The 14881-nt window shown below is 44.2% G+C and overlaps 2 protein-coding genes across 2 annotated transcripts; one reads left to right on the top strand and one right to left on the bottom strand.

The window, feature by feature from the left end:
- Nucleotides 1–72: 72 nt before the first annotated feature.
- On the bottom strand, nucleotides 73–6296 carry LOC115043986 (phosphatidylinositol glycan anchor biosynthesis class U protein-like). The gene is made up of 12 exons (XM_029502793.1): nucleotides 6155–6296; nucleotides 5239–5303; nucleotides 5104–5163; nucleotides 4379–4441; nucleotides 3973–4082; nucleotides 3776–3876; nucleotides 3492–3589; nucleotides 3240–3394; nucleotides 2945–3088; nucleotides 2716–2840; nucleotides 2420–2562; nucleotides 73–1584 (listed from the first exon to the last, which is right to left on the bottom strand). Exons 1-12 carry the CDS (start codon nucleotides 6282–6284, stop codon nucleotides 1471–1473), a joined length of 1308 nt encoding a protein of 435 aa, XP_029358653.1. The 5' UTR covers nucleotides 6285–6296; the 3' UTR covers nucleotides 73–1470.
- A 1003-nt stretch (nucleotides 6297–7299) lies between these two features.
- On the top strand, nucleotides 7300–11599 carry LOC115043991 (proteasome inhibitor PI31 subunit-like). Its single transcript, XM_029502805.1, has 7 exons — nucleotides 7300–7474; nucleotides 7961–8113; nucleotides 9317–9399; nucleotides 9502–9702; nucleotides 10242–10298; nucleotides 10667–10828; nucleotides 10913–11599. The coding sequence occupies exons 1-7, from the start codon at nucleotides 7346–7348 to the stop codon at nucleotides 10962–10964; spliced, it is 837 nt and encodes a 278-aa protein (XP_029358665.1). The 5' UTR covers nucleotides 7300–7345; the 3' UTR covers nucleotides 10965–11599.
- Nucleotides 11600–14881: the final 3282 nt, after the last annotated feature.

Genomic DNA, 14881 nt, shown 5'->3' on the forward strand with positions numbered 1-14881 from the left:
TCAAATAAATAAAAATGATTATTATTAAACGGACTAATGCAACACTGAGCAGCCAAACACAGCAGAGCATCGTCCCCATTCAAACCCTGTAATTTAATATGTGTAACAAAACAAAAGTCATATTTACAGTATCAAAAACAGTTCCTGAACAGAAAGAACCCCGAAATTAAATCTCCTTTTGTAAAGTTTCAGTGCAGCAAATAAATAAATATCACAAATTACCTCTCATTTATTGGTATTGAAACGGCCACATCAACGTTCCAATGAAACAGATGAGCGGTTTAAATAATATGAAATAAAGAAATAAACCTAAGACTGTTTATAATAATCTTTTACAGCTAATGTGATTCAAATGGGACATTTTTCACTGATTGGTGACTGATTTCAAACAGAGCCTGACCTTTATCTACTGACTTCAACCTGTAATTTCCTTCAACCACAAATTTGATTTATGAAATTTGTTGTTTGTTGTAATCATCCTCAGTGACATTATATACTTATGAATGATGTGAAGGTCGAGTTGAGTTTGTATCAACAGAGAAAATAAAAACATGAACGTTTTCCTACCAACCTTTGTGAAACTTTTGTGGGTTTAAAAACTAAGAAGCTGCAATTAAACACAAGGCCACTAGAGGAGCCGTTTGTTTAACACAAAAACCAAAAGCCTCCATATATACGTGAACAAAACATTCAAACTGTCCAGGGCTGATCCAAATATCTCCCATATCAACCATAATGAGGTTAGAACTGGTTTGAGCGGTCTAGATGAAACACTGATCGTCTGCAGTTTAAACCATTAGAAAACTGTCAAAACAAGGTGAAAGGCAAACGCTGAAAAAACTGGGAGGAAGATGAACACAAAGATGAAGAAGACTCAAGAGGAAATGTTTCCCTCTTCCTTTTCCCACACAATAAAGAAAATTAAACAGGAAATCAATATATAATCAGAAGTTATCACAGAGGAAAATATCCTATATTTTTATGAGGAGAGAGACTTTGAAATAAAAGAACTTGAGGGACGCTGCATGACAAGCTGGTATTTCAACACAAAAGCTGTGCAGGATGGAGTTATAGGATGAACCAAGTCTCAAAATAAAACTCTCTTAGATTGGCTGCAAGGAAGAATGAGGCTTCAAAATAAAAGCAGCCCTCACGGGCATGGTCTCCAGGTGGAGGGAGGCTTAAACATAAGAGTTCTCCAGGACAGACTGAAGAGAGGGAACTGATTAGTTGTTGTGTCACATGGCAGGAGTGAGGTTTCTACATCTGCAACATCTGCATGAGTCTGTTGTTTTGTTGTTGTATCTTTTGCATATGAAGTCTTCGCAGACAAACGCTGGTCTGAGAAACTGTTCAGCTTTGAAGACTTTGATCCTTCTCAGTTGCTTGCTCGCTTGGAGGAAAAGTGAGGCCTTGAGCAGTTTGTCCCTACCTGATAGAGACTGTAGTGTGTGTCTGTTTGAGTTTGTTTTATTTTAAAACTAGTGTTGCCTCAGAGCCGTCTTTCCTCTTCAGGTAGAGTCCGTAGGTCAGGTGGTGCTCTCTCCTCAAGAAGGCGTAGAAATAATCCGACACCAGAAGAATCTGAGGAGACATGAACGGAATCAGGATGAATTCACACCGAGCATAAAGAAATAAAAATGAAAACTTTCAAACTTATCTTTTGCAGCAGTTTTGTCTCTTTGTGTCTTTATGAGGCAACATCAATGAAATATACATTCAGGCAGGAGCCAGAAATTTACCCAAAATTCAACATGAAACATTGACGTTTTGCTGAAAACTGCACAAAAGTTTTCACAAAGTGAACAAGTTTATTTATGTTTGAAAAGCTGACGGTGACTAAGGAGCAGACTGGCTTTGGATAGAAACACACAGACTTGTCGTCACTGTGTGGACCGTGTGTTGTCAATGTGTGAAATGAGGACCCGTTTGAAAATTGTGGAGGAAACAACAACTGATAAAGAAAAATATCCAAAGTAGCTGACTAATGAATGTCCTTGTGTCAGCATGTGGGGCCTCCTGATGGCCCAGCGGTCAAACGGGCACCCTCAGTCCTAAACAGCAGGTCATCTGTTCAGTCACTCTGGACTACCCGTGTGTCCCCCACATTTCCCTCGACTTAAAAAGCTTTCTTGTGTTTGTGGGTTGATGTTGGAACGCTTAGGGAAACCCTGATAGCTTACAGCCAGCAAGTCCCCAGTTTGATCTCTGGGTAACAGAGGCTGGGGTTTATCATACCTGGCAGGACCAGGACTACCTCAGAGACGATCCAGTCCACAACAGTGTGGCTGATCAATAACTGACTGAGGCAGGAAAATCAAAGGTTTCAGTGGCAGCATGAAGGAGCCCAGGAAAGATCCAAGAGTCCAGTCTAAAGATCTGAACAGTTCTCCTGGGGACCCCATTCAGACTATCCCACCTGAGCCACGTTGAACAGCAGAGTTATAGCGTAGTAGAAGTTGGAGTTGGCGCTGCCAGCGTAGATCCAGAGGTGCCAGAGGACAGGGAACAGAGCTGAGCAGGCCAGCAGGACACAGGACACCAGGAAGATGTTCCTCAAGACTGGATGGAGACAGATACCAGGACAGACGGTTTCATGAAGCCAACTAGCTTTCACGGTGAAGGTTTTGTTTTTGGTAATTAATGCAGCTGAGCTGAAAGAAAAATCTCCACGATCAAGATTGCACAAACATCTTATGTGATTTCTGAGCTCACATCTGTGAAGGTGACTCCAAACAGGAAGGAAGGCCATGTAGAGGGAGATGTCTCCCACTGTGGGGTACGACTTGAAGATGGAGATCACAGCCAACTGCATGAAAATCAGAAACACTGGGTGTTCCCTGTGACAGAAATATAAACTATTAGAGGAGCATCAGGTATAAAAAAGAAACAAAAGACCTTAAGTGGACAAACAGATGGTGAAAGAGCGGCAGGGAGGACGTACTTCAGTTTGATGGACAGAGGGATGGTGTAGAAGAAAACGTTGATCTGGAAGACGCACAGGAAGAAGAGGCGGAAGTGCTCAAACATCTCGGCAAAGAAATACCAGAAGAGGCCGATGTTTGGGGTCAGGTCTGGGACTGAGAGACTGGAGGTGGGGGGCAGTGTCACACAAACAAAAACACATTTACTTTAATGTGTACAGCAGCAAACAAGTCAAAGAAGCTCTTTTTTATCCATTAAACAATATTAGGCAAATAAATAAAGGCTGACAGTTTTGTCTTCTCGTGTCCACTCACATGAAACCATAGACGGAGGGCAGGTAGTCCCAGGAGCCCAGCAGGAAAAAGGAGAGACAAATGATGACAAACAGGCTGCCCAGGTACATGAAGGCGTACTGCACGATGAACCACCAGAAACTGGCCCGCCGAAAGTTCACAGGAATGTACTGACGCTACAGAAACACACAAATCCATTGAGTGACACACAGATTTATAAGGCAGGACAAAGGAACAGATGTCAGAAGAGCTGCTAGAGTTGTTTAAACACACCTGCATCAAATACAGCAGAGCTGGAGCACAGAGAGTGAGGGGGTAGATGGACTGATACGTGGCCAAGGACAGAAATATGGCACTGAGCAAAACATTTCCTGCAACACAAACACAGAAAAAAATCTAAAACAAACCAATCAAATAATCATCAATCACCTTTTTTCTGTTTTTAGGAAGCAAGACGCCTGAAAGCTGATGTTTAAAAAGCAAAATAAAATTCTTTATGCTTGAGAGAAGCAGCCCTGATAATCCTGTTGAACTAATGGAGTAAAACTGGACCGTACCCTTTATCGTGGAGAGGATGAAGAGAGCGATGATGGCGTTGTTTAGGCCACAGGTTGATTTGGCAACACAGGACAAGATGGTAAACGGGTTTAACAGATAACTGAAGAGGAAGAAAACAAAAGAAAGAACATATTACATATATAACATATATCTGTAGCAATACTGTTACACACACACACAGACACACGGTACTCACAACATGGCGACCTTCAGAGGAATGTAGTACATTTCTTTGGGGCTTCTGATGAGCTCCAGACAGTCGAGGGGGTAGCGATCTGCCTCCAGGGCAAATTTCTGCTTCCTGAACTGAAACAGTATTAAATATGTTACAACACTGTCACAACAAAGACACAAACGCAAAACAGAAGATTTTCAATCGTATCAGTAATAGCTGCACATCCACAATCAGCCACCATATTATGACCACTGACAGGGGACGCGAATAACTGACTAGTTCATTATAATGTTTTGTTGAGTTTGACTGATGATTTTGGTTCAGATCATTTTAATCCTAATGATTTTGGTTCAGATTATTCTATTCATTTTAAATCAGATTATTTTAGTCCTGATGATTTAATCATCACATTCTCTTATTCTCTTACCACTTGTTTGTTGTAGTCCTTCACTGCCATGTAAAGCGCAACAGCAGTGATCACATCCGCCAACTGACAAGACACAACAACAAAGAATGACACATATAATAAATAATAATTAGGAAAAGAAAGTGAGTCTCTTTGTAACATCAATAAAAAGACACACTCAACTATTTGGATACATAACAAAGCAAATGCACAAGTTTCACATCTCACTCTTTTTTTTTACCAAAGTACTTCAGATGTCTTTGTATTCCATCTGAGACAATACATATTCTTATCAAGTGGAGAATAGACAGATGATTTCTGTCATCCATGTGAAGTATGCTCCTCTCAGTGTGTTCATTCTGCAGAGGTGAAACAGGTTCACTGATTACTGTGTAAACCTGGAATGATACAGCTGAACAGGAGCAGCTGATGAAGACGTGTAGAGTGACAGGCCTAACAGCTGATGTCAGGGCGAACTGTGACAGTAAAAAGCAGCAGTTTGAGCATCTGTCTGTTGAACATGGAGCAGCTGCAGACACGCCTGATGACATGAGATAATGTGGAGCTCAACAAAGAATTGGAAACAAAAAGGCTTTAAAAGAGCCTGTGAGCTGAATTCAGTCACATCTTTGATCGTACAGTGAATCTGTCTAACCCTAAGAATCTGGTGTGACCACATTCTTCTTCTGTGTTTCATTTTATCTCACCAAGTAATCTGAAAACACCGAAGATCCAGCAACACTCACCATAAACGTCACCTCTGCATAGTCCACCAGAAAGTGGAAGAGGTAAATGGTGAGAGGAGTCTGAGGAGGAAACGCAGACATTATAGCAGAAATGTGTGCACTGAGTGTGTGTGTGTGTGTGTGTGTGTGTGTCACCTCATGAAAAACATCTCCGGAGTACGGTGAGACTCCCAAGTCCAGCAGAGCCAAACCTTCAATCACTGCAAACAAACAAACAAACAAACATAATCAACTATAATCATCGTAACACAGTTCTAACATCCAGCTGCAGTCGTCATGACAACCATTTCAGCCCCTTTTAATGATGCAACTTCCTGCTGCGGATGCTGAATGGACAATTCACGAGACACTTTGCGGTTTACTGTGTGTGTGTCCTTCAGCACCAAAGCCCCAGAGCTCCCCAACAGACACACTTAAAGACATACACAGCCAAAACCACAAGTCTTCACCTTTTTTATTACAAGCAGAAAATAAATATTTTTATATACCATTGAGGTGACTGACTTTTAATCAACCACAGTGTCCCAGAGTCAGACTCTGTCTTATGTTCATAGTTTAATATAAAACATAAAACCACCTTCAGTGTTTAGTAACAGCCTTCCAGTTCCACATAGTCAAACTGACGGTTTGTTTCATGCTTATCGGGTTTATCCTGGAGATGTGTGAACAGGACTTTAGGCGGATTGCAGTCCTGTTTGTGGCCCAGATGATGTGGACTAAACCTGGGGATCCTGGGCAGATGGAGGTCTGGGTTCGGGGTTCTGGTTCTGGCTGGGCTTAAGGTAAAGGAGACCCGGAGATCTGTGATCAGACTCCGGTGTCACCGGTCAATGCATTATTATCTTTGGGCCCAAAACAAGCTACAAGAACAAAGCTCATCCACTTCAATTGCTTCTGATAAATTTGAAACGAGGTTCTTTTCTGCAGCTGGACCGGTCCGACGCCTCTGACTCCCTTCGCCTCCCGGCTAACAGCGCCGCGCTGCGGGGCGAACCAGAGCGGCTTCCCGGCGGCGGTACCGAGCCCAAAGAGGCGGCGGGGCCGGGCTTACCTCTCTTCCAGGCGGTCAGCGGGGACACCACCTCCACCCGCTCCGAGATGAGCTCCGACAAACTGGACCTGAAGAGAGCGGCACGGACCGTCACGGCGACGAGCAGGAGCAGAGTTAAAGGAGCCGCCATCTTGACATGGAAGTGCTGCCCGCCCCGCGAGAGGGACGATGGGAAATATAGTCTTTTAGCGTACAAGTGAAACAGAACGGAATCACAATACAAAACAAATTAAGATGAGTTATCCCTGTCCATTTATTGTTATTAATATTTTAATTATTCTTAATAAATATTAGTTTATCGATTTAAATTTAATTTCACCGCAGATAATAATAATAATACATAAGTGAATGGTTTGGCTGGTCAATTTGTGACTGTGTCGTATTTTGTTCTGTTTTATCGAGTTGTCTTTTAGCACAATTTGTTCATTTTGTATTTTTATATACTAAATTCGTTATTCGTTATTCGTTACATTCGTATAGTCATCTGACATAAACTCTTAATTCAGTCCGTTTTCTAAAGCGGAACCAAATCACTCAAATATGTTTCCACCAGGAATCTTTTTGTGTTGGATCAAAACACAGTTAAATCATAAAGTTACACACTGTCAATACCATTTCCGGCTATGTTATATTTTTCTCTAATTAAAACAAAATTCGTTCACATTAACAATAGTCGACGTATTTATTTAAAACTGGTACATTCCGGAGTCGATGTAATTAGTGAAGATTAAACAATATTAGGCAAATAAATGTTACCTTAATGTCAGAAAGTTTTCCAGATTTTTTCTAACCACTTCAGGAAGCAGAGATGATCCAGTGATCGGATGTCAAACTGATTATAAGAGTGAAGAAACTCGGACAGTAAAGCCTTTTCTCAATCCGAAGTCCTGGTTCATTTTATTGTATCCAGATATCGTAAAAATCGATAACGTGACAGTATAATTCCTCTTTACAGTATCAGAAGACTCGTGTTAAAGCGTGGAAAGTAAAAAAAACAGTAAAATGTTGAATTAATTAATTAATTTGCGTTGTTTTATATATGATATATATTTTCTGTTTCAAATTTCCTTTGTTGGTCGTTGTCGTTGCTGCGCTTTTACGCTGAAGGGCTCAGAGCGGAAGCGCTGACCGCCGTAGGTTTCGTTTCGTCTCCGAACCGAAACCGGGTTCAGTCCGCCGGACAGCAGAAACATGGCCGGCCTGGAGGTTCTGTTCAGCTCGGTGTCCGGCTCCATCGGCTCTCCTCAGGACGCCCTGGTCTGCTTCGTCCACTGGGAGATGATCAAAACCGGCTTCAGGTGTGTCGGGTCCGGAGACCAGGTGAGGAAACCCGACAACTTCACGTTATTTCATCCAGGCTTTAGTTTCCGTGCTGTTGGTTCACGATTTAACATTCAGCTCGTTTTTAACTTTCATCGTTTGACATATTTAATACAAAGAGGACCACGGAGGGACCAGATAGTCACAGAAATCCGCATTCTTTACTGAAATACTGATCTGTCGTGATAATTCATTGCTGTTACTGATTCAGGAGGATCGTTTCTGTCTCTGATGAAGTTATTCACCCCAGAAAGAAAACCATCAGGTTAGCTTTAGCATCGTGTGTCAGCTGTTGTGTTTAAACTGTCGTGTCATCATCAGCTAGCTAACCCGGATATAGTTCAAATACAGCTTCATTCTTTAATCCTGTTTATTTTCCATGTGAATCTGAATGTGTTGTGTATTTTCTCTTTATGTTGAATTGTCTGGTTGCTGAAATGTGTCCTGTCAGGCCTGTGTGTTTAGTTCTGCCTCTCTGTCTTTCAGCCCTCCAGCAGTGATAAGAAGTCAGAGCTGCTTCCCTCCGACTGGAGCAGCAACAAGGAGCTCTACAGCCTCCGATACAAACCTGCAGACGGCGACACTCACATGCTGCTGAAGGCCATCGCTGTCGACTCCACCCTGATCTTCAACCTGATGGTAATCACTGCTCACAAACATCAGGGAGCCCTCTGTGTCCGCACCAGCCTGAGTCCGCACCAGCCTGAGTCCGGACCAGCCTGAGTCCGGACCAGCCTGAGTCCGGACCAGCCTGAGTCCGCACCAGCCTGAGTCCGCACCAGCCTGAGTCCGGACACGGCAGCTAGACTGAACACAGCAGCTCACAGTGTCAAACTGTAGACCTCAATCATATTTTACCAGGAATCACAGAAACACATCCATAAACTCCACGCAGATCAAATCAAACCAAAATAATACCAAATCATAACAAAGTTATATCAAGGAACTTTACATATAGAGCAGGTCTAGATCAAACTCTAAAATTATTTAAAGAGACAAACAGATCCCCCAATGAGCAGGAAAAACTTCCTTTAAGAGGCCTCGACTGGTTGGGTTGAGGGGGAGAGGGGGAGAGGGGGAGAGAGGGACAGAGGGAGAGAGGGAGAGAGGGAGAGAGAGGGGAGGGAGAGAGGGAGAGAGAGAGAGAGAGGAGAGAGAGAGAGGGGAGGGAGGGAGAGAGAGAGGGAGAGAGGGAGAGAGGGAGGGAGGAGAGAGAGGGGAGAGAGAGAGAGAGAGGGAGGGAGAGGGAGAGAGGGAGAGGGAGAGAGAGAGAGGGAGAGGGAGAGGGAGAGGAGAGAGAGAGAGAGAGAGAGAGGAGAGAGAGGGGAGAGAGGGAGAGAGAGAGAGAGAGAGAGAGGGAGGGAGAGGGAGGAGGGAGAGGGAGAGAGAGAGAGGGAGAGAGAGAGAGAGAGAGGGAGAGAGAGAGAGGGAGAGAGAGAGAGAGAGAGAGAGAGAGAGAGAGAGAGAGAGAGGAGAGAGAGAGAGAGAGAGAGAGAGAGAGAGAGAGAGTCACTGTGCAAAAGGCCTCAATCAGTTTGACCTATAGCCTCAGATCACAAGCTGCTTATTTATAAATGCCAAACCTTTGAGTTAATAATTCATATGAAGCATTTTGTTTTGAAAGGGCTCACTAATAATATACAATACAACACAAATAAGTATACACATCCTGATGTGTTAGGGTTTTAGATTCACAGAAGACAGAAAGACAAATGGCCTGTTGGTGCAACGACCAGCAGAGGTCATCAAAACCATTCAGTGGGACTGTTGTATCACCTGATTGTGTGTGTGTGTGTGTGTGTGTGTGTGTGTGTGTGTGTGTGTGTGTGTGTGTGTGTGTAGAACTCCAGCACACAGCAGGTGACAGACCTGACCGTGAACATCAGTGACCACGTGAATGCCGACCAGCTGCACACGTTTGACAGGTTGGAAGTTTTACAGTATGAATAACAGCTGGACAAAGCAAGACCAACTATTATTTTGATAAATTGTGTTTTGTTTTTTTTTTTGTTTTTTTTGTGTTACAGTGTCTTCAAAGACACAGACAGTTTGTCAGAGAAGGTGAAGTCTCAGCTGCTGCCCCCCCAGGACAAACCGACGGCACAGAAGACAGAGAGGGCGAGCCGGAGGGATGAAGATGAGGACGAGGAGCAGAGAAGAAGAAGAGAGGACAGCGACCCTCTTCACATCCCCAGAAGACACCCACGGCCGGGGACGCAACCACACTGGTGGGTGAAAACAGGAGACGCACACACAAACAGACTTCCCTCAGAAGCTGTGAGTGCCAGAAACCATCAAGTATAAGACAGAAGTACACATACACTCTTCTGGAGCAGCAAAGTGTGTGCGTGCGTGTGTGTGTGGGTGTGTCTCTGCAGTATCCCTTATTCAATATTTACAGCGGAGAGAGAGAGAGAGCGCTTCAGGACATATTCAATCTCTGCTTCTCTCCTCCCCGTCCTCCTCCCCAATCAGATGAGATGTGAGATGATGTCAGCACTTTATCGACCTCACTGCTGTCGCTTCCTCATCCCCAGGAGACCGGGGGGGTGATGATGATAATACAAAAAACTGATAAACAGAGAGAGAGGGAGCTGTGAGCGATACAGAGAGAAAACTGAGTCAGAGCTGCAGGGTGGAGATGGAGTGTGAACACATGAACACCATCAGTGAATTTCAGACTTTTGTGTCTGCAGAAGCCAAAGAGAGTCAGTTTAACGAAATGAAACAGACAATAAGCCTGATGATGTCTGTTTGTGTGTCTCAGGCCCGGCCCCATGGTTCCTCCGTTCGCAGCTGGAGGAGCAGATCTGGATCCTTTTGGGTGAGTCCTCCTCTCTTCTCCAGAGTGAATCCTTTTCAGACATATTTCCGCTCCGCTCTGTTTTCTTCTAATCTGGGATTTGGGGTCAAACGAGAAAAAGGCGGAGGCGGATTACTGGCATCTGTCCAGAGACGCGTGAAGCTCCAACCACCAAAAACATCCTGAATCCCAAACCAGAGTCAGACCCAGACCACGAGTCCATCTGTGATCTGGATCAGGATGAGCTGCAGGTTCACCTGAAATCAGTTTCTTTAAAGAAGCAGCCGAGTCCTTTTTTAATTTGATGGAATGGTGTTTGTCGGTGGGGGGTGGGGTTTAACATGATTTCCCCCACAGCCCCCACCTTACATCAGGTTGACCCCCCACAGGTCTCGGGGCGGAGGTGGGATGATCGTGGACCCGTTGAGGTCGGGGTATCCTCGCTCTGGTTTTGACCCGTCCAGCGGGATCCCAGACATCCTTCCTCCTGGAGCCGTCCCCCCAGGAGCTCGCTTTGACCCGTTTGGACCAATCGGACGACACCGACCAGGGTGACACGCACACGCACACAATCATTTAAGGTGGACTGAGTGAAATCTGAATGTACCAGTTCTGACTCTGTGTCTGTTCTCCAGGCCAGACCCAGACCACATGCCCCCGCCCGGCTATGATGACATGTTCATGTAGGTCCCCGACAAAACGACTTCCTCTCCCCCGGGTCCTCGTTGAGGGCGGGTGTGAACCACATTCTCAGCTTGGCTTTTTTATTTTCTCCTGTTTTTTGAGGAGGGGGGTTCTGATTGTTCATTTCATTAAACTAATCCAAAGCTCCCGGAAATAAAAAGGAAGAACTCTGAACTTTTTGTGAAATTGGTCTTAAAATTTAGTTCGACAAATGAATGAAGCCAATTATGTGGCTCCTTCAAAATAAAAGTAATTTAATTAGAATACAACAAAACTTTATTTTTACAAGTAAAAACTCTGATAGATGGATGAACTCGTTTCCTGTCGTTTATTCCAACCTGAGCGTTGTTATTTTTGTAAAGACATTTGGTGAAGCAGGGAAGAAACACTCGTACCAAATTAAAGGTCTCCCTGCTGCTCACACACCCTTCATGATCCAACCTCTCCTTTCAAAGTAAAACTCCTCCCTCTGATTCCTGAACACCAGAGGAAAGAATACATGTTTGGATTCTCCTCATCACATGAAACCACATTTGTAACTATTATTTATAATTCATCAAAAAACAGGAAATTATTGTATTTTGTTGAGACAAAGAAATTTTGTTGATGAATATTCTAATAAAAACCTTTACATCCCGGTTTGTGTTATTCTTCTTCTTCAAACACTCACATTAAAATCACTGAAGACCTTTAAACTTTCACACCGCGTGGAATCGGAAACGTGGACACAGTCACAGGGATCTAATTAGGATGTTGCCATGGTGATTCCAGAACATCGTTGACTGTGTAACTGACAGCAGCTGCAGTGTATCCATGACAACAAGCGTCAAGAGTCCGCTGTTACATTCAACGGAGGCTTCGCTGCTCCGTTGATTTTAAAAAGAGAAACAGACGACCACCAAGATGTTTTTAATCAGGTTGTGAAGCTCAAACATTAAATTGGATGAAACTGATCTGAGGTTGAAGCGAGAAACAGACAGAACACACTGAAGTTAAAAACAACAACAGCAAACAGAAGGTTTTATTGGTCATGTAACAAAATCAGACTTAAAAATCAGCTCCAGGAAAAAGGCATCAGGCCGTTACAGAGTCACTAACAACATGCAGGCTCCCCGGTTTCCTTAAACTATGAGTGAGGAGCGAAAACACTCATTCAGATTTAGGTCACACCATTTTCTGAAGCAACATTATGTTTAGAACTCCATTCATCCTCATTAATGTTCACAAGGAACTGAGCTCCTCACGCAGGAGCTGGATCGGGGTCCGTGGATCAGGAGTCTGTAGATCAGGGTGTGTGGGTCAGAGATCTGTTGGTCTGTGGATCGGAGTCTGTTGGTCTGTAGATCAGAGGTCTATTGGTCTGTGGATCAGGGGTCTGTTGGTCTGTGGATCAGGGGTCTGTTGGTCTGTGGATCAGAGGTCTATTGGTCTGTGGATCAGGGGTCTGTGGGTCTGTGGATCGGAGTCTGTTGGTCTGTAGATCAGAGGTCTATTGGTCTGTGGATCAGGGGTCTATTGGTCTGTGGATCAGGGGTCTGTTGGTCTGTGGATCAGGGGTCTGTGGGTCTGTGGATCGCAGTCTGTGGATCAGGGGTCTGTTGGTCTGTGGATCAGGGGTCTGTTGGTCTGTGGATCGCAGTCTGTGGGTCAGAGATCTGTTGGTCTGTGGATCGGAGTCTGTTGGTCTGTAGATCAGAGGTCTATTGGTCTGTGGATCAGGGGTCTATTGGTCTGTGGATCAGGGGTCTGTTGGTCTGTGGATCAGGGGTCTGTGGGTCTGTGGATCGCAGTCTGTGGATCAGGGGTCTGTTGGTCTGTGGATCAGGGGTCTGTTGGTCTGTGGATCGCAGTCTGTGGGTCAGAGGTCTGTTGGTCTGTAGATCAGGGTCTGTGGGTCAGAGGTCGGTTGGTCTGTTGGTCTGTAGATCAGGGTCTGTGGATTATCGGTCTGTTGGTCTGGGTCAGAGATCTGTTGGTCTGTGGATCAGGGGTCTGTTGGTCTGTGGATCGCAGTCTGTGGGTCAGAGGTCTGTTGGTCTGTAGATCAGGGTCTGTGGGTCAGAGGTCGGTTGGTCTGTTGGTCTGTAGATCAGGGTCTGTGGATTATCGGTCTGTTGGTCTGTGGGTCAGAGATCTGTTGGTCTGTGGATCGGACTCTGTTGGTCTGTGGGTCAGAGTCTGTGGCTCAGGGGTCTGTAGATCAGAGGTCTATTGGTCTGTGGATCGGAGTCTGTTGGTCTGTAGATCAGGGTCTGTGGGTCAGAGGTCGGTTGGTCTGTTGGTCTGTAGATCGGGGTCTGTGGATTATCGGTCTGTTGGTCTGTAGATCAGGGTCTGTGGGTCAGAGGTCGGTTGGTCTGTTGGTCTGTAGATCAGGGTCTGTGGGTCAGAGGTCGGTTGGTCTGTTGGTCTGTAGATCAGGGTCTGTGGATTATCGGTCTGTTGGTCTGGGTCAGAGATCTGTTGGTCTGTTGGTCTGTAGATCAGGGTCTGTGGATTATCGGTCTGTTGGTCTGGGTCAGAGATCTGTTGGTCTGTGGATCGGACTCTGTTGGTCTGTGGGTCAGAGTCTGTGGCTCAGGGGTCTGTAGATCAGAGGTCTATTGGTCTGTGGATCGGAGTCTGTTGGTCTGTAGATCGGGGTCTGTGCTGCCTTTTCAACCAGACTCGTTCATCAGGAGGAAAACAAGACGACTCGTCTGAACAGACTGAAATAGAAACAATTCACTTTGATCCAAAAGTACAAATGATACAAAAACGAGTTAACATTCCTGTTTCCGCTCATGTTTTGGGTTTAAAACACGTTTCTGTTGTGACCGTCGGTTTGGATGTTTCAAATCTGGAGCGGATCAGCAGCTTTAAAGTTTCCTTCGTCCAGAAAAGGTGTTTTATATTTGAATTTTCTCAAACATCTGAACCCCTTAGATCAAAAATCTAATGAGCCGCCGTCAGTTTCAGACCCTGTTTTCACTCAGCTTAAAGGGATATGTCACTTTTTATTTCAGTATGTACACACACTACAAACAGAGCAGCAAAGAGAAAAACTAAGAAATAAAAGTGATACATCCCTTTAATGTTCATTTTTCTTCTGTGCTAAATGTTACTTTCATTGTCATATATTGATTTTCTAATAAATTCACATCTTTGATTCACAAACAGACACAACAACTTTCTCACAAACATTTCTTCATCGACTAATAATTTTCTTAAAGCGATATTTCACCTGGACAGAATATATTTCATCTATTTATTTATATAGATCTCTTTTTTTACATTTGTATTTTAATCAGCAAAGAATCTGAGTTCAGCCAAATGTGTCTTTTCAAACTTTCCCTTTTCTTCAAACTTCAAACTTTTTAACTGTATTAAAAGCTTAAAGCTCAAATTTTTCTGAAATAATCTGAAGACAAAAAAGCGTCACATGATCGGTGTCTCAGTTCAAAGGTCACATCCTTCAGAGGACTCATCGTCACAGTCAGACTGTCCAGTTAAAGATGCAACCTTTCCCATGATTCATTGCAGATTTGTAACTAAAAAGTACAGCAGCTGGAGAATTTCACAGGTTTTTTTTTTAGCTAAACCCGCTGGCCTAAAAACATCCAGCGACAGCAGCCAGATTCCAGCTGAGTGAAATATCGCTTTATCTCCTCTAATACACACCTAAATAAACCTCTGGACGCTCAACACAGAATTTCAAAGTAAAGGTGCAGGAAGGTTCCACAGGTGAACCGTGAGCGACACATTAATGGTGAAGGCGCCACTTCCTGCGCTACGCTGTCATTTTGTACATTCAGTGAGTCTCTGAGTAAAATGCTACTGTGTGTTCGTAAAGGGAAGAGGGACGCGTCTGCAGCATGATTCTGGACAGATGTTTTCTGCAGCCTGAACTGAGTCTCTGCTGAAGTGTCCTTCAGGACGTG

Source organism: Echeneis naucrates, chromosome 5, assembly GCF_900963305.1.
Source record: "Echeneis naucrates chromosome 5, fEcheNa1.1, whole genome shotgun sequence".
NCBI lineage: Eukaryota > Metazoa > Chordata > Actinopteri > Carangiformes > Echeneidae > Echeneis > Echeneis naucrates.

Coding starts and splice junctions, on each gene's coding strand:
- LOC115043991 (XM_029502805.1), top strand. CDS start 7,346: ATGGCCGGCCTGGAGGTTCTGTTCAGCTCGGTGTCCGGCTCCATCGGC. Junction 7,475..7,960: donor GTGTCGGGTCCGGAGACCAG/GTGAGGAAACCC, acceptor TCTGTCTTTCAG/CCCTCCAGCAGTGATAAGAA. Junction 9,400..9,501: donor CAGCTGCACACGTTTGACAG/GTTGGAAGTTTT, acceptor TTTGTGTTACAG/TGTCTTCAAAGACACAGACA.
- LOC115043986 (XM_029502793.1), bottom strand. CDS start 6,284: ATGGCGGCTCCTTTAACTCTGCTCCTGCTCGTCGCCGTGACGGTCCGT. Junction 3,089..3,239: donor CCCTCCGTCTATGGTTTCAT/GTGAGTGGACAC, acceptor CCCCACCTCCAG/TCTCTCAGTCCCAGACCTGA. Junction 1,585..2,419: donor TGCTGTTCAACGTGGCTCAG/GTGGGATAGTCT, acceptor ATGTCTCCTCAG/ATTCTTCTGGTGTCGGATTA.